Source organism: Chaetomium globosum, genomic scaffold (assembly GCF_000143365.1).
Source record: "Chaetomium globosum CBS 148.51 scaffold_7 genomic scaffold, whole genome shotgun sequence".
NCBI lineage: Eukaryota > Fungi > Ascomycota > Sordariomycetes > Sordariales > Chaetomiaceae > Chaetomium > Chaetomium globosum.
Window position 1 is genome coordinate 2146785 of NT_165982.1, and position 23917 is coordinate 2170701.

The 23917-nt window shown below is 54.8% G+C and overlaps 5 protein-coding genes across 5 annotated transcripts; 3 read left to right on the forward strand and 2 right to left on the reverse strand.

The window, feature by feature from the left end:
• Window positions 1-3730: 3730 nt before the first annotated feature.
• On the reverse strand, window positions 3731-4180 carry CHGG_10269 (uncharacterized protein; the record flags this gene model as incomplete). The annotated part of the gene is made up of 2 exons (XM_001228195.1): window positions 3731-3917; window positions 3981-4180. The coding sequence occupies 2 exons, from the start codon at window positions 4178-4180 to the stop codon at window positions 3731-3733; spliced, it is 387 nt and encodes a 128-aa protein (XP_001228196.1).
• A 1928-nt stretch (window positions 4181-6108) lies between these two features.
• On the forward strand, window positions 6109-6356 carry CHGG_10270 (uncharacterized protein; the record flags this gene model as incomplete). The annotated part of the gene is made up of 2 exons (XM_001228196.1): window positions 6109-6113; window positions 6215-6356. 2 exons carry the CDS (start codon window positions 6109-6111, stop codon window positions 6354-6356), a joined length of 147 nt encoding a protein of 48 aa, XP_001228197.1.
• A 5018-nt stretch (window positions 6357-11374) lies between these two features.
• Window positions 11375-15126, reverse strand: CHGG_10271 (uncharacterized protein; the record flags this gene model as incomplete). The annotated part of the gene is made up of 2 exons (XM_001228197.1): window positions 11375-14879; window positions 14975-15126. The coding sequence occupies 2 exons, from the start codon at window positions 15124-15126 to the stop codon at window positions 11375-11377; spliced, it is 3657 nt and encodes a 1218-aa protein (XP_001228198.1).
• Window positions 15127-18094: 2968 nt separating this feature from the next.
• CHGG_10272 (uncharacterized protein) lies at window positions 18095-18819 on the forward strand (the record flags this gene model as incomplete). The annotated part of the gene is made up of 3 exons (XM_001228198.1): window positions 18095-18164; window positions 18275-18502; window positions 18581-18819. 3 exons carry the CDS (start codon window positions 18095-18097, stop codon window positions 18817-18819), a joined length of 537 nt encoding a protein of 178 aa, XP_001228199.1.
• Window positions 18820-19337: 518 nt separating this feature from the next.
• Window positions 19338-23036, forward strand: CHGG_10273 (uncharacterized protein; the record flags this gene model as incomplete). The annotated part of the gene is made up of 7 exons (XM_001228199.1): window positions 19338-19439; window positions 19558-19713; window positions 19896-20247; window positions 20302-21341; window positions 21394-21960; window positions 22114-22404; window positions 22716-23036. 7 exons carry the CDS (start codon window positions 19338-19340, stop codon window positions 23034-23036), a joined length of 2829 nt encoding a protein of 942 aa, XP_001228200.1.
• Window positions 23037-23917: the final 881 nt, after the last annotated feature.

Below are 23917 nucleotides of genomic sequence, written 5' to 3' on the forward strand. Positions count from 1 at the left end.
GGCGAAAAAGGAGCAGTTGGTCCGTCAAAGAGGAGTCGACCCGACTGTTCGGTTGAGGGGCGAGATGGAGGAGCGGGTGGTCGGACGCTTTGGATTGGTGGTTTTGGGGGGGTTGAGGAGAAAGGAGATCAAAAGGGAAATCGGACAAAGCACGGTACGCGGCAGGCTGTCTTTTAGAAGGTTCGACGAAGGGAGCAGGACGCCCGGGGGGGAGGGGCAGGGCGGACAGGGATTGGGAAGGGGCCGGGGAGGGTACGGGAATAATACCCTGACGAGCCTGGGTAAGAGCGACAGCCCCAGGTGCCCAGCACGGGTTTATTCTGCCAGACCCCTGGACCGGGAGCAAAACGGCAACACAACGTTGAAGACCCATCGACACGGCCAAGCTTGGATCCAGCGTTTTTTTAGAGGGTCTCGTCAACGACACCCTGGCACCAGATTTAGCCAACTAGCTCGTGCACATACTGTGGTAGTTACTGGCGACTCCTCCACCGCCGAGTGCCCTAGTTTTCGCCTATTGCCTCGTCATTCCCACCCCAAGCAGCCAAGCCATTCAAGCAGACCGCTCACGATAACTCACCCAGCGGTCCGGGTACGAAGCAGCTAGCTGGCCACGATCCAGGTCGTTCCGCGAGCTCGTGGCCAAGTCGACAACCATGAAAAAGAAGAAAAACGGAGTTGAGCGACTCCACAAGCTAACAGGGAAAGAGACTGATCCCATCCATATTTGCCCTGTCATGCCCATCTGCGCGGGTTAGCGCGACGGGGAGGCCTGGACAGGAAAATTTGGCGACGGTGAGAAGCCTCTGGCGCATCCTTTGGGTGCTGGCCGTGGGAGCCGTGGAGCCGTGCTGGGAGGCTGGCCATCCCTGGCGCGCGTGGTGGCACACACATCCCTGGATGTTTTTCGGGCGGAGGAAATGAAGAACACGGAGGTGCGCCAAGAGTGGGGCGCCCTGACCCATTGAACGCCCCATCCATCCAGTCCCGCAGGGTAGGCTTCTGGAAGCCTTCTTCATCCATGGTTGGATTGCGTCCCATGTTGTGCGGCCCAATCAGTGCTGCCTTGGCTGCGGTCATCGTTCGACGTCCCTTCGCATGGCGATCGCACGACGGAATTGATTGGCGATGTGTCACCGAGCAACTGCTCCGATCAATACTTCCACACGCAATGCAGTGCAAATGCGGCCCAGCTCGCGATTCCATCGCCTTTTCCACGACACGAGAGCCGGCATCGAAATACGCAGTAATTAACTACCTGGTTACCACGCACGCGCCATCCTGCACTATCTGCTGCACCCGTATCAGATCATTTATTGAATTGCTTCGTTATTTTCGCCATCAACCATCAACCACCAAGATGGCGTGGGCATGGCGTGACACGTTCGACAGGCGGCTGTGTCCGGAATTTACGTCACACGACGATGGCGGTGGGGAGAATATTCGAGACCTCTCCGGCCTCTCCACCGCTTGCGCTTGTTTCGACGGGCCCTTTTGCGGTTTTTATTTGGTTTTTTTGTGGGTGATTCGTCATATCAGAGCGGTCGTCGTCGCCGGAGAGGATGCAGCTCCCAGCACAACGCTGACATGTTCGTTCTGACGATTGATTCATCAATTACCAAGCTCGGCACGAACGCACGGCCTGTCCGCAAGGCGCGGCTCTTTCTGAAAACCGCTGCGACTGAACTTGTCCAAAATGGTCTTGGTGCTGGCTTCGGCTGACGGAGAGCTCTGTGCACTCCACATGGCTTGGTTGCTCGGGCCCCCCTTGGCAAGGACCCTGGCCGAGCACGCCGAACCGGCAGGGATCGGATCCGCCCTCTCCACATTGGCTCCTGTTCGTCCCTGCAGTACGACTCGTGCATCCGGCCCAAGAGGTGCAAATCCAGAAGCCAAGTGCCAGAGTGGTGAGCACGTGTGGCGGTTGACCGCATCACCGCCCTCGGCGAAAAAAAAAAACACAAAAAAAAACACTGAAAGTGTTCGTACGCCACCCGAAAAACGGAGGGAAAAATACAACACAAACGGTGGAAGAGCCGAACGACCAGGCCGCCGAAATCATCGTGAACTGTCCCCTTTCAGGTTTCCGAATACGTAACGCATGGACCACCGATAACTGCAGCTCCCTGTCACACGTCGAGCTCCTCGGCAGTTTGCAACTCCACACCAATCAGCGCAGCACTTGGCGAGGCCCATGGTCGAGAACGGAACCAACTCGCACAAAAACCGGGGTCGCTGGAACGGAACCCGAAAGAATGGGACTGCGGCTTCGACCGTTCGTCTCGTTGCCTTTCCACACGGTCTCCGATGCGGTGAAAATGAGACAGAGCAATTCCCAGTCCAGCGCTGGGTGGGAGCACCGACACGCCATTCCCCAGAGTCTTGAAGTTTCTTCCAATGTTCCAGAACATTGAATGATTCGGCCCCATGCCTTCGCTTCTGGCTACATACGAATAACTCGACTTGGGCCAACCAGGCCGTGGCCATCGGTCGCAGCCGCGGTGCGAAACGTAGGTATGGGAGATCAGGCCGCCATGATCGCCATTCCGGCTGCCGTCCGAAGCTAACTAGTACAAACCTTGTTCGAGGCTGTGAGGCTGAGAGGGGCAATTGTGAGAGACCTTCATGACGTTTTGGTCTTTTAAAATACTTTAAACTAATTAGCTATTTTAACCCGCCGTGTTTCGGCCGTTTTGTGTAACCCAGGCAGGCCCGGAGCCGCCGTGGTTGGCAATCTTCAGACCCTCGAGGGCTCCGGGAGCACCCCGGAATCACGGGCATACCGTTTGAACTCTGATTAACAAGGGGGACACCACTTCAACCGCGCACTCGTCCGGCGAGTTCCACTTTGGGCAACTTGCATTCGGCTCATGTCGACGCCACGCCATATGAATATGCCAGTTACTGCACAATAAACTGAGCATTCACTGTTCGAAAACTGTGTGCGCGCGAATATGGCTCGGGAGAAGTGAAGGAAGTGGAACGCCACCATTCCAGGCCTGGGGATCTGTTACGTACTTAATCTCCGGCCCGCATTCTTTCGGGGGGCTTCTGCTGGACATCGATTCAACGCACGGAGCAGCCCGCCCATGTCATCTTCAAGCCCCAAGACCGCAAAGTGAGACAACTCGAGGCCGCCATCGGAGCCGGCAGTCAAAACCGGTCATTTTACGCATTAACTATTCGTAACTCGGTAACGAAACAAAGATAAGGTTAGGAGGTTAGTTATGTCTTGGCTGGTGCATTCCCGGGAGGTGGATATAACCCTCCGACCAGACGTCATCAAGTAACCGCCCGATTCTTTGGTCATAACGGTGGCCAACAAAAGACGGTTGGTATTGTGCCGTTGTGCCAATTGGCGGCAGGCCGAGTAAGGATCCCGTAACCTCCCGGACTTAAACAGACGAGGACGGAAACAAGCCGCACCTCTTGTCCAGACAATTGCGGCGGCGACCGACCGACCGGGTCCACGACGCGGGCTCCGGCCACACAGTACAACGTCAGAGGGAGGCACAGGGAGGTCAGCAGCGAGTGACCCTTGGCCGAAAAGAAAACCCATGCCCACAGAGCCACAGCACCTATCACATCACAGTCACCACCCGGGTTTGAATTTTGCGCGGGACGGCATCATCCTAGCGAAAGGCGCGTCTGTTTGCTCCTTTGCCACACCGTTGGGCGGGCTCAGCAGGGCTCGCAGGGCCGACTGCTCCGGTAAGCGACGAATGCCTCGTTAGAAATGGCTCAATGGGACAACAGGCAACCGCACAGAGTACGAGCACCGCATACGGAGAATTGCAGCGATGGGGCGGGGGAGAGGCGGATGACGGTAAGTCGTGAGAGCCCGATCGGGCATCTGCAGAGAACATTCCATGATGACCACGACTCCCGATCGCGATGAGAGGATGATCGACCACCCCCTACAGTACATGCATTATTATTATTTCGTACACCGTTATGAACACACACACACACACACACACACAATGGAACACATCATAACTCTCTCCCAGCACCGCGGTTGTGTGGTTCGCCACATCTGCCAGCGTGCGGCGCAACTGCAGAGGAAATCGAAGACAACGGCGCGAAGCGGGTCTCGCTTCAGCATGCCGTCTTCGATCATCACAAATCGATCCCGCCGAGCACTTCCCCCAACCACCCTGTCATCCTTCCTCTTGGTCATTGCATAAGATATCGCTGTCACCATCCAGATCGGGTAAGGCGGAAGAAGCTCTCAATCTGCAAGAGAAGGCTTCTAGAAGCTTTCCCTCGGCGGGTGCTTGCGTGGGCCAAGCGCGGAAGTTGGTGTGGTTGCATGCTGTGCCGTCCTGCAGCGCGGGTTCCAGGGCAGCGCCCGATGCAGCGAATCTTCGTGCATGGTCCTGTGGAAGATTCCGTCTCATGGCACGTTGCAACTTTGCGACGGAGATGCCGCGCCCGAGGGACCAGACTGGGCAGGAGGCGCGAGTGGTCGAGCAGTCTTCCATCAGATTTCTAGAATTTTTTCAAAAAACGACTGAGGGATGACATCCGACGAAACCACCAAAACAAACCACTTTTCTTTGTGACGACCCACAAATTCGTGCGTTTTCGTGTTTTTTTTCTTCTCGTCCGAACGGGGATGCCGTGGACGTCGTGGACGCCATGGACGCCTTCGCGCAGAAATTGCCTGCATCGGCCAAATTCTGGAAAAAGTCTCGTCGTTTCATTGATGCCAGCACTCTTCCCCGAGAATATTTTCCGTCAAGGTGACCTGTCAACTCCACTCGCCAAGCTCCAGAACCTCGTTGTGTTGGTGGGAAAAGTACCACCTCTTTATTAATGGGCTGACCGAGTTTATCCACTTCGCGCCACGGCGAAACGAGGCGTGCCAGCTGAAAGTATCCGGCCTCGTTGCCTTCTTTTGGCGCTCGTTTGCTCTTTTCTCAGCTCCGAGCCAAGGAAGACCGGAAGCAGGACAGTTGGTCAAACCCTTTCAAGGTTGATCCCGCTCCTTGCCGTTGGGAGCGAGGGAGCGAAGACGAAAAAGGATGTGCATCCGAACACAACAGCCTGGACTTTTTCGGTTCAAGCCGAGCTTCACGGAGATCCCCTTTGGCCACCATACCACCATGGACCCCACCGGGCCGACCACCGTTCCTTCCTTTTCCAACTTGTAAAGATCCTGATGAGATTTTTCCCAACAAGCTTGGCCAAACGCCCTTGAGCCGCACAGCACGTGGTCTTTCAGTTTTCAGTTGGCCCACATAGCCGCCTACGGAGGTTACAGGCAAAAAGTTTTCCAAAGGTGGGTCCAGGTACTGGGCAAGGGTTAATGGGCCAGGGGCCCAAGCAAAGCCCTCGAAAGTACCTCCTGTTTGCCCAGAGCGGCGTCGCGCGGCAGCCAGTCAATTCAAACATTCACCAGCTTCGGCGATGTCTTCAGAGCTCCCCTTCTACGCCGCCGGAGGCCATTCATTCTAAGAGCGGCCCCATCTCTCTCGCGATGAAGCGGCTTTCAAGTTCAGACTCTCCGCAAAATGTGGGTTTTACATACGAGCAAATCGTCGCGCAACTCGGCTTTACCTACAAACCAGGTCGGGACATGCCTGCCGCGCCCCAAACATCACGCCAAAGAAACGCTCTGGTCGGCCCGGCCTTCTCAATCCAGAACAGATTGAAGATTTGATTGCGTTCATCACTTCCTCGAAAGCTACTCGCCGAATGCCCTACTCCAAAATCCCTGCTGCTCTAGGCTGGGACTGTTCAGAGTATGCGATCCGCTACGCCCTCCGTCAAGCCGGCTTTAAACGTTACGCGCGTGGGAAGCAATCCCCGAGGAAATCCTTAGAGAGCGTGTAGATACAATGCCTATACGGCAGCAGGCAGTTATTGATGCCAACGGAATGCATATTCCTTTCTGAATTGACTGCTGCGCGCGATGCGCTCTGGTAACAGGAGCTTGAGAGGAGGTACTTCGAGGGCTTTGCTTGGCCCCTGCCCATAACCCTTGCCAGTACCTGACCCACTTTGAAAACTTTTGCCTGTAACCTCCGTATGTGATGGCGAACATCAATCCGCCGAAACCGAAACCAATCCGCGAGCGAATACATCAACTTGCCACGGTCTCCCATGGCGTATGCGATACCCTCCCTTCCCAATCAATGGCTGCGTTGAGATCCTGCCAGCCCAAAACGTCGCCCTTCATGGTTCGACTTGCACAACTATTGCCTAATAGACCCAATCAGATGGCCGTTCTCGGCTTGGTGATACGACTATTCAAGGCCCGCCGTCGCCGCGATGTGGGCCGTGAAGCTGCCGTTGTCGCTGCCCGCTACCGCCTACCCATGGGTTTCCCTATTCCGGGTCATGCTTCATGAGCGAGCAAACAAATAACCGAAACGGTCGGCGGCCGGGGTTGACCGTTCGTCCAGTCGTCTAGTTAACGTTATTGCCCCTTCACCCAGCAACTGGAAAACATTCTCTTCTCATCAGACCGCCCTCGGTCTTAACAGTCGGTGGCCCTCTCACTCCACCAGACCATGTGGACACAGGCCAAAATACCCGGGGCAGTGCTTGTCGCCGAACTCGATCTTCCCTTATCCCCGCCGTTTGTGAAGATCGTGTTGTTGCCCCCCTCACCCCAGGCACTAGAGAGAAGGCTGTCAGGCTGGCAAGAAGGTCCGACTTCAGCAACAAATGTGGAGAGGAATGAAACCAAGGTCATCTGGCAGTCCGGAAAGAGAGTGCTCAAACAAAAGGAAACGAAACATTGTGGATTATAGAGCATAATGGTTACGTACTTTGTTCTCTTGCTGCCACATGATCCATCCAGTAGTCCCTACAGTAACTCGTCGCGTAGCTATCATTCCCTGATTCCGTAGTTTTTCCTTTCCGGTCCAAGAAAGCGTTCAGCAAAAGGAGTTATCCGAGCCACTCACAGCGCCCGGCAAAGTCTCCGTCCAGAGCAGCAGGGTAGCGGGCAGCAGCACACTGGCACTGGCACCGGCACCGGCACTAAACCGCATACACACATCCCATAACCACACTAACCCTCCTGGCAGGCAGATCCCCCATGGGACTTGCCGAGGCGAACGAAATTGAATGCGACCTAGCCCGGACCAAGCTACTCCACCTCAACCAAACCACAAACGGGCACTCAAAGAAGGGCGGAGTAAAGAAAAAACCAAGGGCTGGCTGGGCTGGGGGGAGGGGGGGGAAGAGGGAGCAGGGTGGGATCCGCCGCTCGTCAATCTGAGACTGACGGGACGTGGGGGGATGGATGGATCAACCCCCGTTTGTTTGCGACCGTTTTTAGGGGGTTGCCGTTGTTGGGACGGGATGTGGGCGGGGTGGACGGACAGACGACGCCAGCTATTTGAGTTAGTTGGTAGGCAGGGGGGGGAGGGGATGTTTGGGTTGTTGGGGTTTGTTTTCAGCCGGACACCAGCAGACGACGGTGGTGGCATACTGTGGACTACGAGATGACAACAGGCGACATGGGAATTTAGCCAACTGCGGAAGTGTTAGTTTGGTTTGGGGGTCATTTCTTCACATTGCCGATGTTCATCCGGGGGCAGCGCGCGTGGTTTGTTGTCCGTCTGCGTCTTGTTGGTTCACTGCAACGCTGGGAAAACGGATCAAAGCAAGGGGAACACGCGACCGACTGGATCTTTTCCAGAACGGGGTCCGCATTCTCGACATCCGGGGTTTCGCCGTGTCCGAGACCGGGGCCGGAACAAGGTTCTTCTTCTTGTGTTCTTGTTCTTCGTCGTTCTTGGTTAAGGGGTGGGGGAGGGTAGTGGGAAGGGGGGAAAGGGGGGTCTCTTCGTGGGGGAGCGGTGCCATCGCCGCGAACAGACCACTTCTCGAAGTGGGCACCGCACCGAGCGGTTGGGTGTCTTGGATGTCTTGGGTTGGCGCGGCTCGAGGAGCGGCAGACGGGCAAGCGGGCAAGCGGGCTGATGCGACACGTGGGTGGTTGCTATTGTGGACGGCTGCAACTACACTACATACTTGGTATGCATCGTACCAAGTGTCTGAATCAATGCTGAACCCCCGAGTGGCGCCGTCGCGTTGCATTGGTCAGGGTCATTCCCGATGTTGTGAGAAAGGACCGTGGTTTCTTTACTCGGCCGGTTGTCGTTCTCCGAGACTTAGGTTTGGTGACAAATCAAGCAGTCATAGTGCTTTATGAGGAGTTAAGAGTTGAGATAAGGCCTGCGATGCCTCGGTATTAACCAGCATGGCAAGCATGGGACCTGAAGAAGGGAATTTCGTCGGACTCGACCAGGGCGCGATGTGACATGGACCTTGACCATGACTGGGTCTTGTCGACGAGTATGGAGATCCGTCATGATGTGCCGACTGGGGCATTTCATTGCGAATGAAACGGTGCTGTTGAGCCCCGTAAAGACGCTGGCGATCACTCGATCACTCGATGCAGGTCCCGGGGTGGTCTTGTCGTGATGACGCCAGGTCGTTGAGAAACGCCGTCCTCCTCCATGATGAGATGATGAGATTCGACATAACTCCATAAGAGACATGGGCCGCTGGCATCAATACTCTCACCGTCTCATCGTATCATCGTATGATCGTATTTTGTCGAATGCTGACCACACCGCTTCATACACCGGGGCAAGAGAACCTCCATCGCCAGGCGGTGTCCAGGGGTTTGTTGACCTCCTTTTCCATCTCCCAGGCGTACACGAGAGAGGCGGTGTTTATTGGCACGCGTTCCATGGTACAGTCCCTCCCTCCGATACCCATGAGCTCCTTCTCCGCCTCAGGGTGCTTCTTGATGACCCGGATCCGCGTCTCTTGCTCAAAACGACCCGTCGACAGGGTCGACCCTAAGATGGGCCCTGGACCAGCTGGGCTTTGACCCCTACCCGTAAGGGATCGGGAGGACCATTCGCCCATCTCTCTGGTTCTGCTGTCTGTCCCCTGGCCCTTGGAGATGCCGTTTATCCACCAATTGAGATTACCAAAACGGTGTTGATGCTCGCAGCCGAAACCGACTCGGTTGATACCCCTCATGCCTTCGAGTTCAGGGGCACGAGCTCAGTTGTTCATTTCATCGTTCCAGAGAGCCTTTTTCGGTCGGTGAGAAGGACCGACGCGGCCATATGCGTCCCTCAGACGAACACAACACCTCAAGAAGCCGAGTGCTCCGCGGCCACAACCCCTTGAACCCATTAGCCCAATACTTCTTACTCACATCCCAGGGAACCCTCAGCGACCTCAAAACCCAAACCCCTAAACCAGCAATGGCACACAACCCAAACACAGGGCCTCGAACTTTTTAAAACGTCAGACCAAGCAAGACGCGGCCCAAACCGCATGGCAGACGGGGGGAAGGGGAGGGGCAACAATGTAACCACGGCCTTCCCCCAACAAGCAAGTCGCCGCGTCGATCGGCTCTCGAACGAACAAACGAACTCGCGAACGAACCAAGCAGCGGGCCATATCCCATACACAGTAAACTATTCCATGTCCCATGGTGCCATGTTCCATCGACCCAAGCACCCCAAGCAGCAACTCCCGAGGCGTCCGCCCGCAAAACACCAACCCCACGTTTTCCAACTCCCTTCCCCTTTCGGCACGCCCGCCACGGATCGGCAAGCTTTCCTTTTTTGCCTTTGCCTCGCCTTTGCGTAACGGCGGACGATCATGGCCTGAGGAGGGAGGGGGAGGAGAAGGTAGGGATCAGATCCGACACGGCTGGCCACGTGCGATGGCGCCGTCCCGGTTCTGCGTGGGTGCGGCTTGGTTGATGTGCCACTGTGTCTGTTGCGTATGTCATTTTAGGTAATGTGTGTGGCAAGTGATGACGGTGGCTGCTGCGTCTGATGGGGAGGGGGGGGGTCAAGGCTACCTGGTTACCTGGCAGCCTGGCTACCTAGGTAGAGAAGAGGGAATGGTGTGGACGCTATCGGGGGAGATGTGTCAGTTGAACTTAGGCGCCCATTTTAGGAGTCAAATGGATTGTCGAGATGGTTGAGGTGAGAAGAAGGCGACGGCCCTAGCAGGCAGCGATATTGTCGATGTCACTTTTCGTCAACCGCATGACCAGGTCTCAGATCCTGTCTTTACCTTTACCCTCTCTTACTTCTAACTCCCGTCGCACAGCAGCACCCATCATCACAGTAACAGTGACAAGGAGGCCTCAGCCAACCCGCTGTATTCCTCTATCTTTCAACTCAACAAAGTCCCCAAAAAAGCACCAGATATCAAGGGCAGTAGCCTCATCCATCCACCCAGCCCAACCAGCTCTTTCAGAGCCCAAGAAAACCCAAACACTGGTTCGCCACCAGGGGTATCAACAGGTCCACAATAGGCCGTAGAAGAAAGAAACGCCCCGAAAATAAAAAGATCTGAAGCCACCCAGCCGACCCATATGAGAGAACCAAATCAACCAAACATACATGACGAGACTGGCACTCGATTCATGGCCCTATTATCCCTCCCGCCAACCCGGCCAGGACAGGTTGCCCGTGGGCAAACATCACCCCTGGATCTCCCACCCCACTCCTCGCCAAACCCGCCATGGATACCATCCATGCATGCCCAAATCCGGCCAGCTAGACAGCTAGCAACAGAAGCAATGCCCAAAGTAGTGCGCCCGCGAAACACCATGGGGAATGTGCTCCATAAAGCCAACCTGCCGCCTGCACCGTTTTGCCCTCCCCTTTCCTTTCCGGTTGAAGCCCCATGCCTGATTTTGATGTGAAAGCGCGCCGAGAATGCAAGCCCCCATTCCGCAATGCTTGAACGCCGCCCGCTCGTTGCCATGAAGCCGTATGATCTGAAATGGAATGTGAATATTACACTGGACACGACCGTGTGAGAAAGAATCGTTGTCCCCTGTTTTGTTTTCGAGAATGCCGTATTTTGAAGCGTGGGTAAGTGGGTTTTGAGGTGTGATTGTAGCCGTTGTCGATTTTAGATGGTGGTCATAAAGGGGCCGTCTGTCCAGGACTCGGCCTCGAGTTATTGTTCTATCCTTCGTGATGCCGTAATGAAGTGTCGGCTTCCGAATCTAACGCCGCCCACCGCTGGTTCGGAATGATGATCGGGCAAAGAGCAACGCGTGGTTTGAGTTGAAACTTCCCATCACTTTGCCATGTGGGAGCAAGTCGCCCAGTGGTAGATATCGCGCTTCGCTCCCTTGAAAGGTGATTTGAGTGCTGAGAGGTCATGAATAGTTGTATTCATGAAGACGTCGTCTGTAGGTATGTCGATACGTCGTCCTGCTCCAGATGGAAGTAGGTTCTGGAATCTGGCGCTGCTTGTCTGACACGCTCGGGGGACCTCTGACTTGCGATTCGCGTAGAGGCTGTTTTCAATCTCGGTTCGCTTGCTCCGCGAGAGTAAAGAGGAATGTGTCATTCCCCACTCAGAACCCATCGAGACTGAACTCGCCTTTGAACCCTTCGTTGAGCAGCATCGCGGCCAGCCGCCTCCGCTGCAGCGTCAGTTCGCTCTCGGTGTACGAAAATTTCGGGTTCAGGCCCATGGCCATGCACATGGCGTTCGTAATGGTAAAAACACCACAGTCCCACCCGTTGGTTTGAAGCGGGGCTTCGTAGTCGATGGCGCGCCAGTCGGCCTCGACGAACTGGTCCTCGAGGATAAAGGCCACTAGCTCGAGCAGCTTGGCCTTGACATCACTGTGGCCGCTACCCCCACGCATCGAGTCGATGTGCGCGACGGTCCGTTTGCCGGGACGGATCACAGCCAGGGTCCAGTGGGAGTGCGCGCAGATGGGGATTAGAACCGTGTCAATGTCAAGGAAGTTCGCTTTGCGAACACCGGCCCTCCGCAAGAGGCGGCCGCAGGCACTTGGGCCATGGGAGAGGACGCGCGGCCAAAAATAAGATGTGAAGGCGGCACACTTGGGTTCTTGATCTGTCGTGCCGTTCGTTTTGTTGATATAGTCCGCGACGTGCAGGATTGAGCCGATGATAACGTTGTCGTTTAGCCACGCGGTCGGCGGAAGAAGCTTCTCTTCAAAGTCGCGCCTGGTAAGCGGCTGGCCCTCGAGGGTTTTGACGAGCTCGGCAGTTGGATGCGCTCTCGCGGCGTTGACGACTTTGCAGTTCCAGTCGTCGGACAAGGGTACAATGAGAGAACGAGTGGGTTGCCTCAAGCCGGTGAGCGCAGCAAATTCCTCGGCCTCCCTCTGTCTCTGGGCTTCTTGCTCACGGCGACGCTCCTCTTCTTGCCGTCGACGCTCTTCTTCGAGTCGGCGCTGTTCCTGGCGACGGGCCTCCTCTTCCTCACGCTTCCGCTTCTCTTCGGCGTCTCGACGGATCCCAATCTCAAATTCATCTCGGATTTGCCGATCAATCTGGAGCTGCTCGAATTTTGCGACGGAGATTGCCAAATCATCATCATCTTCTGCAAAGAACTCATCCAAGGTAAGGGGACGTTTCTGTTCGGCAGGCTTGGGTTGGGACACCTCCGTTTTAGTGCGCAGAGGGTTGGTTCCGGGACTGGAACCTGCCGGGCTACCGGTATCATTCTCAAGAAGATGGGCCGCCTGTCGACGCCTTGCGGGAGTGGATGGTAAAGGCGGAAGCGAAATCTGTACCATGTGTCGCTGTGGAGCGAGCCTGACCGTCCGCTTCGTGCGTTCTTCCTCGTCTGCCTCTACCCGCTTCTCCAAATCATCACGGAGGTCATTCAAGAAACCATCGTACTTGTGAGCGTAGTAAGTCAGCCCCATCTCTTGGTCGTCCTTCTCAAGCTCCTCCAGACTCCACTTGTCTTTGGGGCGGATTGGCCCGTCATTTTGCGGCCGAGAGACTGTCTTGAGAGCGTCGAATACGCGGGTTGAGTGCTCATCGCGAAGGACTTCTGCCTCCAACTTCGCCTTCAAAAAACGATCCGCCTCGTGTGGTGCCATAACCTTGGTTGGAATGTGTGCGGGAGGGATAAACAAGGAAACCGGGTTGATGAAGGAGAGCTTCCTGTGCTTCTCGGGGGTTGCGACGTACTTCGGCGAGGCCGGGGCATCCCTCACCTTCGACGGCTTAAGGATCCCCTTAGGCTCTAGCACCATTTTGTAGTCGCCAGGTCTGCTCGGCACTTCCTCGCCGGATGGCTCTGGGTCCGGGAATCTGCGTTCGTACAGGACTTCGCACTCGAATTCGTCGGCGGGAATCTCCTCCATGGCCGAAACCTTGTCCTCTGGGAAGAAGCCCGGCATATTTTCGATGGGATCCTCGGGCCTCAGCGCAACGAAGCTGGGCAGCATTTCTGACTTGTGGATGGCATTAACATCTACAATCATCTTGCTGATGGTCTCGTAGCTGCTATCGGAGATGTCCCGCACGATGTCAAGTGACCGCAGGAAACCCAAAAACTTTGCCGTGAGCAATGCTTCTCTTCTGTAATGGATATCCCGCAATGGCAGACGGCGCGGTGGCGCGGTATATCTCTTCTTGAGGCCCTCAAGAATGCCGCCGACGCAGTAGATCTCCTGGATGAGACGGAGGCACTCTTTCAAGCTGTCGTGATAGGCTTGCACCGTTTCCATCCACTTCTCTTTTTTCTTGATGGCGGGTTCTCCGGGCAGTACCGGTCCGTGCCTGAGTTCCTGGTACTTAAAAATCGCGATACTGGCTCGGCAGTCCGTGGTGTCTGGAGCTTGCTTCTTTATATCCGCAACTGAGGAGCCGTAGACAAGCTTGCCCGTCTTGACATCTTGGAATTGGTTTCCGATGAAATAGAAGATGTCTTGGATCTCTTCTGAACCGATGTGATCAGTGGGGAGGTCGGGCCACACAAGGTCGTCAAACCCATCGTCTCCATTCTCAGAAGGGGATTGTTCCGTGGGTAAAACCGGAGCTTGTTGTTTCAGCCTTTTGACAACAACGGCCTCACTGTCGGCGTCTTTCCGGCGGGTGTCGAGGGTCTCGTAGGCATCGCCGCAGAAATGTTTTTGGAGGGTGTCGTAAATGGCCGCGATGGGGCTGCTCATTGTCGCGACGGTACGGCTTAGTATGCCGCAGGCTTTGCCCCACATCGACTGAGGGAATGTTTGGGCCTCTGCTTGGGCGGTTTTGAGGACCAGCGAGTGCTCCTCCTCGTGCCGGGTCGAGTCAATCGGCGCAGGTACAACTCGTTCGATGCTTCGAGCACTCTTATCGCTGTTTGAGTCTTGGATTTGCGCGATCAGGCCGATCTCAGTGTCTTCTGCTGGGCGTTTTCCGTTGGAATTGAGAAAGTTTTTGTAGACTGCGTGGTAGTTGTTGTTCCCACAAATGCAGTGCCAATTGGAATCGTCCTTCTTCTGGAGCACGCGCAGGTTTTTCTCCTCGGAGCCGACGATGTAAAAGCGCAGGTGGCCGGTCGCGACTTCTGCCTCCTCTCGCGAGTTGTAAATGTTAGGCGGGCCGCACCAGCACTCTTTCATGTAACGGTCGTTCCGGATTGCGATCCACAGCTCCCTCGCAAATTTCTCCTCGCCTTCTTCGTTACGCCGTTGCTTAAAAAGGCGGGTTTCGCTGCCGGGGCTTTTCGGCGCGGGCGCGGTGGGTTGCAGCGGAGTTACGTCGATATATCTGGTGACGTACCGGGTGCGCCGGACGGGGGTTCTTGGGGAGGCGGCCCTCCTCGGGGTTCTTGTGGGTGTGCTTCTGATCGCGGTGACCCGCGGGTGCTCGAGGGGTGATGTTCTCGGCGGCGAGGTGGGAATGTATGGGGTTGTCGGTGGGAGAGAGATTGGCGGAGGGAAAACTGGCGGCCGGGCCGTTGGGGTGGGAGTCGTTGGTTGTGACTGCTCCTCCGGAATCGCCTCAAGGGCAAGAGTATGGGCCGGGTGGGGGTTTGGTTCGGCGAACCGCGCACCAGGTGTTGGAGTCGCGGGATCGGCGGCGGCCTCGAGGGCAAGCTCGCTAATAGCAGCGTTAGTGACAGTCTGTAAATTGCCCTTCGGAGCTCTTTCACACGATCTTGGGGGTAGAATCGGCGACTCAGTTGCTCAACTTACAAATTGGTGGTGGGGGGGGTCCCACGGTTGCCGCGACGGCGAGAAACTCGGGCGGAATCGCCCAGGCACGAGTCGGCTGACGAAACGCCGGGGCTTTGGCGCAAGCCACGGCTATTGCGCGTGGTGCGCGGCGTTGGTGCTTTGGCAGGCATCGTCAGTCGTTGCTTCCTCAGTTTCCTGAGGACGATGGTGTGCTTTGTTGGAGTTTGAGGAAAGAAGAAGAAAGGGTCGCGACTGCCTTGCGAAGTTCGCGGGGAGGGGTAAAACCAAGTCGCGGCGGGGTGGTAGAAAGGAAGGCACAACGTGGGGCAGATAAAAGCGAAGAGGGAAGACTTTGGGTGTTGCGAGGAAGGTGCGACCACGATGCCGCCCACGCGGGCAAGAGCAACAATGGCACAACTGCCATACGCACAATGGGAAACTTCCAACCCCAATGGCAAACAATAACCGTATCAACACCACAGGAGACCAAAAACAGACAGTTTGTTTCTACCTTTCGCACGCCGCGACAAATCTCAAGAGTAGAAAGAAATCAAATGTCAAAGTTGTCTTTACCCAATAGACTAGTTGGATAGCAGCTGCTGAGGTGTTCCTCCCAGTGTCAGCGATCGCGGCTCCGCTGATGGGAATCGCACCCGCTGCAATGCAAAAGGAGCTTTTTTTTCTTTGACGCGGGAAGGCACGAAATCGCGGTCGGTCGTTCGGTGGGCTTGTCGGTTGTGGAGCCGCTAGATCGCGTTCGCATGGGTTATCGTTATCGTTGCCATAGCAGCTACCGGGGTCGGTAGAAGAGCGATGCTCTTTCTGAATCACGCCCGCCCGAAAGCGCGCAGGAGAGGTGCGATGAAGAGCGAACAAAGGCGCCCCGCAACCGCGACGGCAATTGAAGTTGGTGTTGCGGCTCTGCAGATCTGGGGAAGCTTGGAGCTTGGACATTCCGCCTTCCCGCTCCCGCCACCAAAACGCAGGGCGCCACTGTAACGTTAACGCTAATAATATTCCCGCTTGCCAACATTGCCAGCACGTGGTTGGCTCACCGGGCTCCGGCTGTTTGAAGAGAGTCAAGCTAAGCCGGATGCGGTATTTGCAAGGCACTCCGTTTCAACTGCCAACCTCACTCACACCTCACAGTTTCACAGTATTAAGAGTTGTAACTGCCTCTACTTGCCATCCCCCTATAATTTCTTGCATCTTCTCCACTACATTTCCATACGATTATTACCCCTCGACAAACTGAGAATTGTCTAGGAGTCACCTCAGGGTATCCGGGGACTAAACGCCGTCGACGTTGAAGTAAGATCAAAGTGAGGCTGGAACAAACCGGGGATGGCCGCAGGGAGACGATATCCAAATTCGGGTCGAAGTGGGCGAGGCTGGATTGGAATTTGGGAGGGAACTTACACTGGTACGAGGGCTGCTAGCGACCAGCACTCCTAAGATACCGTGTCCGATAATTCGAAGCTTTAGGGAACTCGCTGCTTCTTTTCTGTTGCCTTGCTGTTTTCTTTCTACTCCTCGGTGTCTTTATTCCTCATCACCTACGATCGATCTCACTCTACTTTGACTCTGGGGCTCGATCTCACACAACACATTGCGCAGGCACGGAAAGTTGCTCTAGTTCCTTGCAACCCGCCCACATTTGCACATTAGTTAATTTCGCAAGAACATCACTCAAATACTAGCGGGGCAACCAACAGGTTAATTGACTAATTGGGTATGTACACGAGTACCTAGCCAAGTATACCTTTGCGAATCTAATCATCAGCCGGGGCAAAGCTCACATCCCAAAATTCTTGACGCCCTGTGAGCAAACCCTGTCTGAACCAAACTCCCCGTGCGATCTCTAAGTCAGTGGCAGCCTTATCAGAATCCATTGTCCGTTCCCCTAATATGGTAGTGGTATCGTGCACAGTGCGGTGCCTAGGCCCCGTGAAGGTGGAAGAAAATTGGGTGTTTCTTGGTGAAGCATCTGGCAGGAAGTGGACAAGGTTAAATTTTGAAACTCGCTGTTTTATTTTTTTTTATTTTTGTGGCTTAAGTCGAGCCAATGGATGCTTAAGACGGACCACATAGGGACCTATTCCTGGACAGACACAATAACCTGGGACGGACACACAAAAGCTTAGGATGGACATGAAGGTTTAGGATGGAGGATGGCCCGGAGCCTTAGTTTAGCTGTCGAAACCCCAAATGCTCAGTTGTAATGGCCTGGGGATGGGGCCAATCCAGAGTTCACATAAATGTCATTCACATCCAGGACCAGCCGCTAACTCGCTGTAGCAGCCCCAGCAAAGCTGGCCCTCCATGGCTGCAACTGGCGCACATCCTCGCTTTGTGTTCTGTGGCTGGAGTGGGCTTGGGTGAGTGGTTTTGGTCGTAGACTGCCAGCAAGAAACAAGGCATTGGATAAGGAAATGAGTTCCTTGGCAGAGATTTGCTCCGCTGCTATCAATAGCTTTTTGAAGTCATCCTCTTTGATGTTTGTGGCGGTTTTGAGAGTCAAATCCTTAGGGAAGTGAAGCAGGCTGAGTTGTTACTAGGATGGTTCTAAGTAAGATACCTATGTGGTGCAAAACTTATTCTGGTGGTACGGCGCCCGAGTCTCCAAGGGCGGCAAAACGGTTGTCTGGTGATGCTTCGAGGACGATATTCTCTTGCGAGTAAAAGGGGACGGAAACACCCCCCAACATCCGCAGGTAAATCGCGTACGTGGGCTTTTTTGGGTGAAGGATTCCATGCGTAGTTCCGGTTATCGACCCAGTCTTGGAAACCTTGTTGCCCTTCTTGGCTTTCTCATTGCCATGGCCATGGTCGGCCAAGAATTCGATGGTTAAGCCGCGTGGATCCTAACTATCCGTTAGCGGCGAGGTTGAAGGAGGGCTTGAATCCTTCAGGGAAGAGAGTCAAGTCCTCCTTCAGATCATTAGTCATATTTCTCGTCTATGTACCACAATGCGAGTAGTCCAAAGCCAAGAGAAACAGAAGTTAACGGCTCTCATTAGAATAGCTTAGGTAGGTAGCTAGGCATAGGTGACACAATACATTTTTGATTTCGTCCCATGAAAATCGCTGCGGGGCTCTTTCCAGCGGTTGCTCACATTCGCTTTGTTTATTGCATCAATGTCAGCTTTCCTCTTACAAGAAACTACCTGTCCCTACCCAACCTTCATCTATTCATCTTCCTCTCTCTGTGAGTCCCTTGACGTTTTGTTTGCCACGCTACATGGTTGAACCTGTCGATAGAGGCCATTTGTGTTAATATATTCTTCAAACCAGAAAATACAATTGGATCGCAATCAGCCAAACCCGTCAACGAACCTGACCAGCTCAACACCGAAACCCAGTGCTCAAAAACACCGCGAAAGAGCTTTACAATTTCCGCTGCATGTGGTCAGCGACGCGACCTTTCCCCGATGGGCCCAATGGCACGGGCTCGTCTCTTCGGGTTTTCCGAGTCGGAGCCCTTTAATGGTCTTGACAAACATCGTTTCGACCCCCACGATCCGTTGCAGGGTTCAGAAGCTGAAAGTGAGTATCGCCGGATTCTGTTCTCTTTGCGATTCAATGTCTCGAGGGTAAGTTTTGCTGACGTCTTCGGTTTTGCAGCTTTCCGAGAGTATTGGGCTCAGCGCAACAAGACCCAGATTGCCCGGGCCGTTCTGAAGAGCAAGGCTAACCTGGAAAATCCTACAAAGGCGCTTATTAATGTAGAGGGAGAGGAAGAGGAGGAAGATGCCTGTGGCGAGGATACCAAAATCGACGAGAACACCCGACGCCGCCTTGAAGAGGCTCGACTGAATGCTCAGAAGAACAGCCAGATGACCAAGGACCAGAAACGGCATTAAGTAGGTGCCAAAGGCATATGGAGGAGTTGCATTGTTGTCTCACGGCGAACCATATACTTGTCTTCGCAGGACGATGCTTGGTTCAGGGGCTCGTTGCCCGGCGACCAGGAACATATACATAGCCCTAACCCTGATCTTAACTACCAATCCCCCTTTTTAACTTTGCGTGACAGATTATTAAGTGCTTAAGTAGGTTAGTGTTTGAAACACAAATGAGAGGTGTTTTTTTTTACTTGTATATGGTACGTTTTCTCAAGGCTACGACACCGGTGAGGTCGCTCTCACTTGTGTATAAAAGTCCCCTTTACTGCTGTCGAGGATACCGAGCGGGAGGAACCCCACAGTGCGGAATGTGTCGTACAGGACAGGAATTCTGCATTTTGCACAGAAAAGTGGGAATTCAAGCAGCAGTTTATCGCTCTCATCTACCTTACTAACTCAACACAACTTGAGAAGTCATACGGAAGCCTCATCAAGAACCCCAGGCTCAACTTATCTTACCCAACAAGCAGAGGAAAATGACACGGAAACCCAAGCCCGCGCCCCAAGGCGACAACCCCGCCACCGGGCCAGCAAGCAAATCCGCCCAAGCCAAAGCCCAGGACGACCAAGTCATGGCGGTACGCACCCCCTTCCTTCACTCCCTCCCTCCCTCATACCCCCCCTTTTTCCCCTCCTCACCATTCACCCCCCAACTCACCCACTAACCCACCCCCCCCCCATCCACACACAAAACAGACCAACAACAGCAGCATCGTCTCCAAGCGCAGCGTCGAGAAGCTGTACTACCCAGCCGAGCCGCCCTTCTTCCGCCACTTTGTCAAGAAGTTCCAGCGCCGCGCCCCGCTCATCAACCGCGGCTACTGGCTGCGCTTGCGCGCCATTGATGTGCTGGTACGGGACTTTTTGCGGGGGGTCAAGGGGAGGGGGAGGCGGGGCGTGGTTGTGAATTTGGGGTGTGGGAGGTTAGTTTTTTTTTTTCGTTCTTTCTTTCCCGGGGGGGGAAGCGGGGCTGGTTGGTTGGTGGTGCTGAGTGGGCTGATGCTAACGGGGTTAGTGATGTCCTTCCGTGGCAGTGTCTCACCCGGTATCCGGGGGAGTGTGGCGGCGTGAAGTTTGTGGATGTCGATTTTCCCGATCTGATCGAGAGGAAACGGCAGACTGTAGTTGGAACGCCTGAGCTGGTGGGCATGTTTACGGAAGTGAAAGAGGCTGCTGGATTGGCTGCGCCGGTGGTGTTTGAGAGTGACCAGTATGTGCAGATCGGGTGTGATCTGAGGGAGCTCGGGACGCTGCGGCGGGGGTTAGCTACCGCGGTGGGAGACTTTGATGCGTGCGAGTTTATCTTTGTAGCTGAGGTGTCCATCACGTATATGGAAAGGGAGGGCGCAGATGAGGTTATCCGGTGGGCTTCCACTGTGGGGCGTGGTGAGTGCTTTCGGGGTACATGAGCCCCTGGTTTGCGCTGCTGACATTCTCCAGCTGAGTTCGTTCTCCTGGAACAGATTCTACCCGATGGCGAGGACCACCCCTTCGCTTCGACCATGCTGAGCCATTTCGATAAGCTCAACACGCAGCTCAAGTCGGTCAGCACTTACCCGACTGTGACGGACCAACATGCGCGCTTTTCATCCCGTGGCTGGGACTCGGTCAACGTCCGGACCCTCTGGCAAGCGTGGGCCGACGAGACCTTCCTGTCCAAGTCCGAACGCCTCCAGCTGGACGAGATCGAGCAGTTTGATGAGTGGGAGGAGTTTGCCCTCTTTGCGAGCCATTACTGCGTTGTACATGCGAGGACAGGAAGCAACCCTGCTGTGGTACCACCTCCGCCTGTGCCTTCTAAATCCGAACAAGTTCAAGCGCAAGTGGTGGAGATGCATTTCGACGAATGTTCCGGTGTTAGAGGTCAGCGGCGTTTTGGGGCGGGCATGCGATTGCCTCAGAACGGAAAGAATGGGGCGCAGGAGTTCGTGCTCAATGCTTTGGGCCTAGGCACCAAGAGCCGGTTGCAGTCTTGCGATCTCTTCCGTTCAGGTACTATTGAGGGCGAGAAGGCAGTCACCTTCGGCGAGGGAGGCCCAGCGACGAGAATGTGCCATTCTTTAACGGACCTCGGAGACGGAGGAGCTTTGTTGGCAGGAGGGCGGGGCTCACCTTCAGTCCCGCTCGCGGATTGTTGGTTGTTCAACAAGGACACGAAGACTTGGACTCAGACACACGGCCTTCCCACAGCCCTGTACCGGCATTCCGTTGTAGCTTTGGGTCAGTCTGGTACCGCCTTGCTGGTTGGCGGTAGGGGAGTGGCCGAGGCTTTCGGCGGTTGCCTTCTGTACCATCCTGTTGCGGGGTGGGTGGACTGCGAGATCGTCGGCGAAAAGCCGGCTTCGGTGTACGGGGCAGCTCTCTCTTGCAGGGGCGAGAGTACCACGGGAATTTTCAGTGGTGTTTACGCAGGTGGTCTAGAAGATGCGCTGGTTTCCGACCAAATCTTATCCTGGGAAGCCAATGTCTCAGATATCAACGTATGCCCCTACCGTTTTGTTACACTAGGGCACGAAACTGACATGATCACAGAAACCCACCATTAAATTCAACCGCTTGACGATTAGTAAAAGTATGGAAAGGGACGTTTCTTGGCTTCTCACAAGATTTGGCGCAACTTGCCTCCAACGAGGGGATAAGCTTGTTCTCCTAGGTGGCATAGCCCGGGATCATCTACTTTGTCATCGGGACGAGGTGCTGTTATGCTCTCTAGAGGAAGGCGGAATCACCATCACCAGCCGACTGATTGGTAAGGTATCAGGGGAAGGGGAGCCAAAACCACGCCCGTTGTTCGTCGGGCATTCAGTTGCCTCGATACCAGACGGCCGTATTGTGGTGGTAGGGGGTGGCGCCACCTGCTTCTCCATGGGCACCTTCTGGAATAAGGGAGTGTATACCCTCCGGATTCCTAAACTGGGAGGCGGACAGGAGGGTATCTCCTCATCTGCCTCCAGATGGGTGCACGAGAAAACGATCGATATTGTTTCGATCCAACGGAGACCTCCGGCTGCTCCTAAACCCGAGAATATCGGCGAACCGGCTCCAATTACCGCGATCCCTAGACTAAAGTTACAAACTGCGGACGATTTTCTCAAGATTGTACGCGATGGAAAGCCGGTAGTACTGGAAGGGTTAGATCTAGGTCACTGTGTATCGGCTTGGACATTGGATTGCCTTATTAACAAAGTTGGGGCTGATCGGAAGGTAGAATATTGCACTCTCTACAAGCCGATGCGTTGCTAACCCGGACAGATCGTTATTCACGAGGCCGCGACCCAGGCGATGGATTTTACCGCCAAGAACTTCCGCTATGTCACCGCTGAGTTTGGTCATTTTACCCAGAGGATAGAACAAGGCGATAGGGTGTACTTGAGGGCCCTGTCACACGACAAGCCGTCCGAACAACCGGCGCTGTTGGCAGATGACTTCCCAGCGTTGGCACCCGACTTCGTGTTGCCCGCCCAGCTTTCACTGGTGGCGGAGAACCTATTCAGCTCAGTATTGAGGATGTCTGGACCAGTGAACATGTGGCTACATTATGATGTAAGTGAGCCCCGTCCCCCCTTGCTATTATTCCACCGCCGCCCCCCGCCCTCTTTATATTTCTTACTTTTGTTATTCATCCCTTCTTTTTCACATCATCTTAGTCTCCCACTCTTACCCTTTCCCTCTCTTCAATGCCTGATCCGCGTTATAATAAAGTCCTAACTGAGAGCGTGTAGGTTATGGCGAATGTTTATTGCCAGATCGGTGGCTCAAAACGGCTCCTCCTTTTCCCGCCATCAGACGTCGAGCACTTGTCGTTTTCTCCCGGGGCCTCGAGCTCCAGCATAGATGTCTTCTCGTCACTACAGTCACATAGACTCGCCCACACCCATCCCAACGAAGCTATCCTGTCGCCCGGGGATGTTTTATTCCTGCCTCCGCTCTGGCTACACACGGCGACACCGACCTCGGACAAGAGCATTGCAGTAAATGTCTTCTTCAAGGACCTTGAGGCAGACCACTACGCTCCCGGCCGGGACGTTTACGGAAACCGGGATCTTGCTGCCTACGAAAAGGGGAGGCAAGACGTTGCCCGCATCGCAAATAGCTTCAAGAAGTTACCGGCCGAGGCTAGGGAGTTCTACCTCTTGAGGTTGGCAGATGAACTCCGCACAAGGGCGAGCGGATGAGGCATGTCTCCGGAAAGTCGCCGCTTCCTGGGGCGACTCGCGAGCCGGGAGGGGTTGGGTTGGCCGCCAAGCCAGGGAGACCCTATGTATTAGGTAACTCGGGCATGGCAAGGCGAAGATCACAAATCGTTATGATTGCCCGGAAACGGCGGTATTCCATGGCTTCGAAGGTCCAAGGTCGTGGTTTTGGCAACCGAGTCAGGCAGTGGCAGAACATGCGACTGATGAAAGGTCAAACATGAGGCTTTTCTATCAGCCTCGTTATTCTGGTACGCCCCCGATCGGTGAAATGCCGCCGCGCCACAGATCTTTGAAACACCCAATGGCGAGCGAAGGCACCATGTCGAGTCAGCGAGGCACATGCACCAAGGGACTGCCCTGACAGGTCCGCCAAGCCTCCGCCCGACCGCAGCGTTCTTACCAACTGAAAACACAGCAAACAATCGCAGCCTCATGACTGCGCCAGGAATAGAACAAAAAAGAGGCACAAAAATATGGCGGAGGATAGGAAGACGATGTGTCCAGGACTGCTAATATACGGGAGAATTCATATCATTTTGAATGCCATGTACATGTAGATTGATCGTTGAGTCGATGTGAGGGAGGGGTTTGAGTTTTGAGACTCGGAGATAAAAAACACCACAGGGCGGGAGAAACAAAACTCGCCAAGCGAACCAAGCCAGCCAAGCCGCGAAGTTCAGGCTGTTGGCCCGTGCATCGCCGCATCCCCGTGTGTCCGGGATTTACCGGTCAATTTTTTCAAGAGCCTTTTCCCGAACTTAAGCCACCCGTCCGTACCTCACTTTTTCCAAAAAGGCTCACTGCCAACCACTTCGGAAACCTCTCACCAGGCCCAATTGACCTGACCCCCCACGCCGACC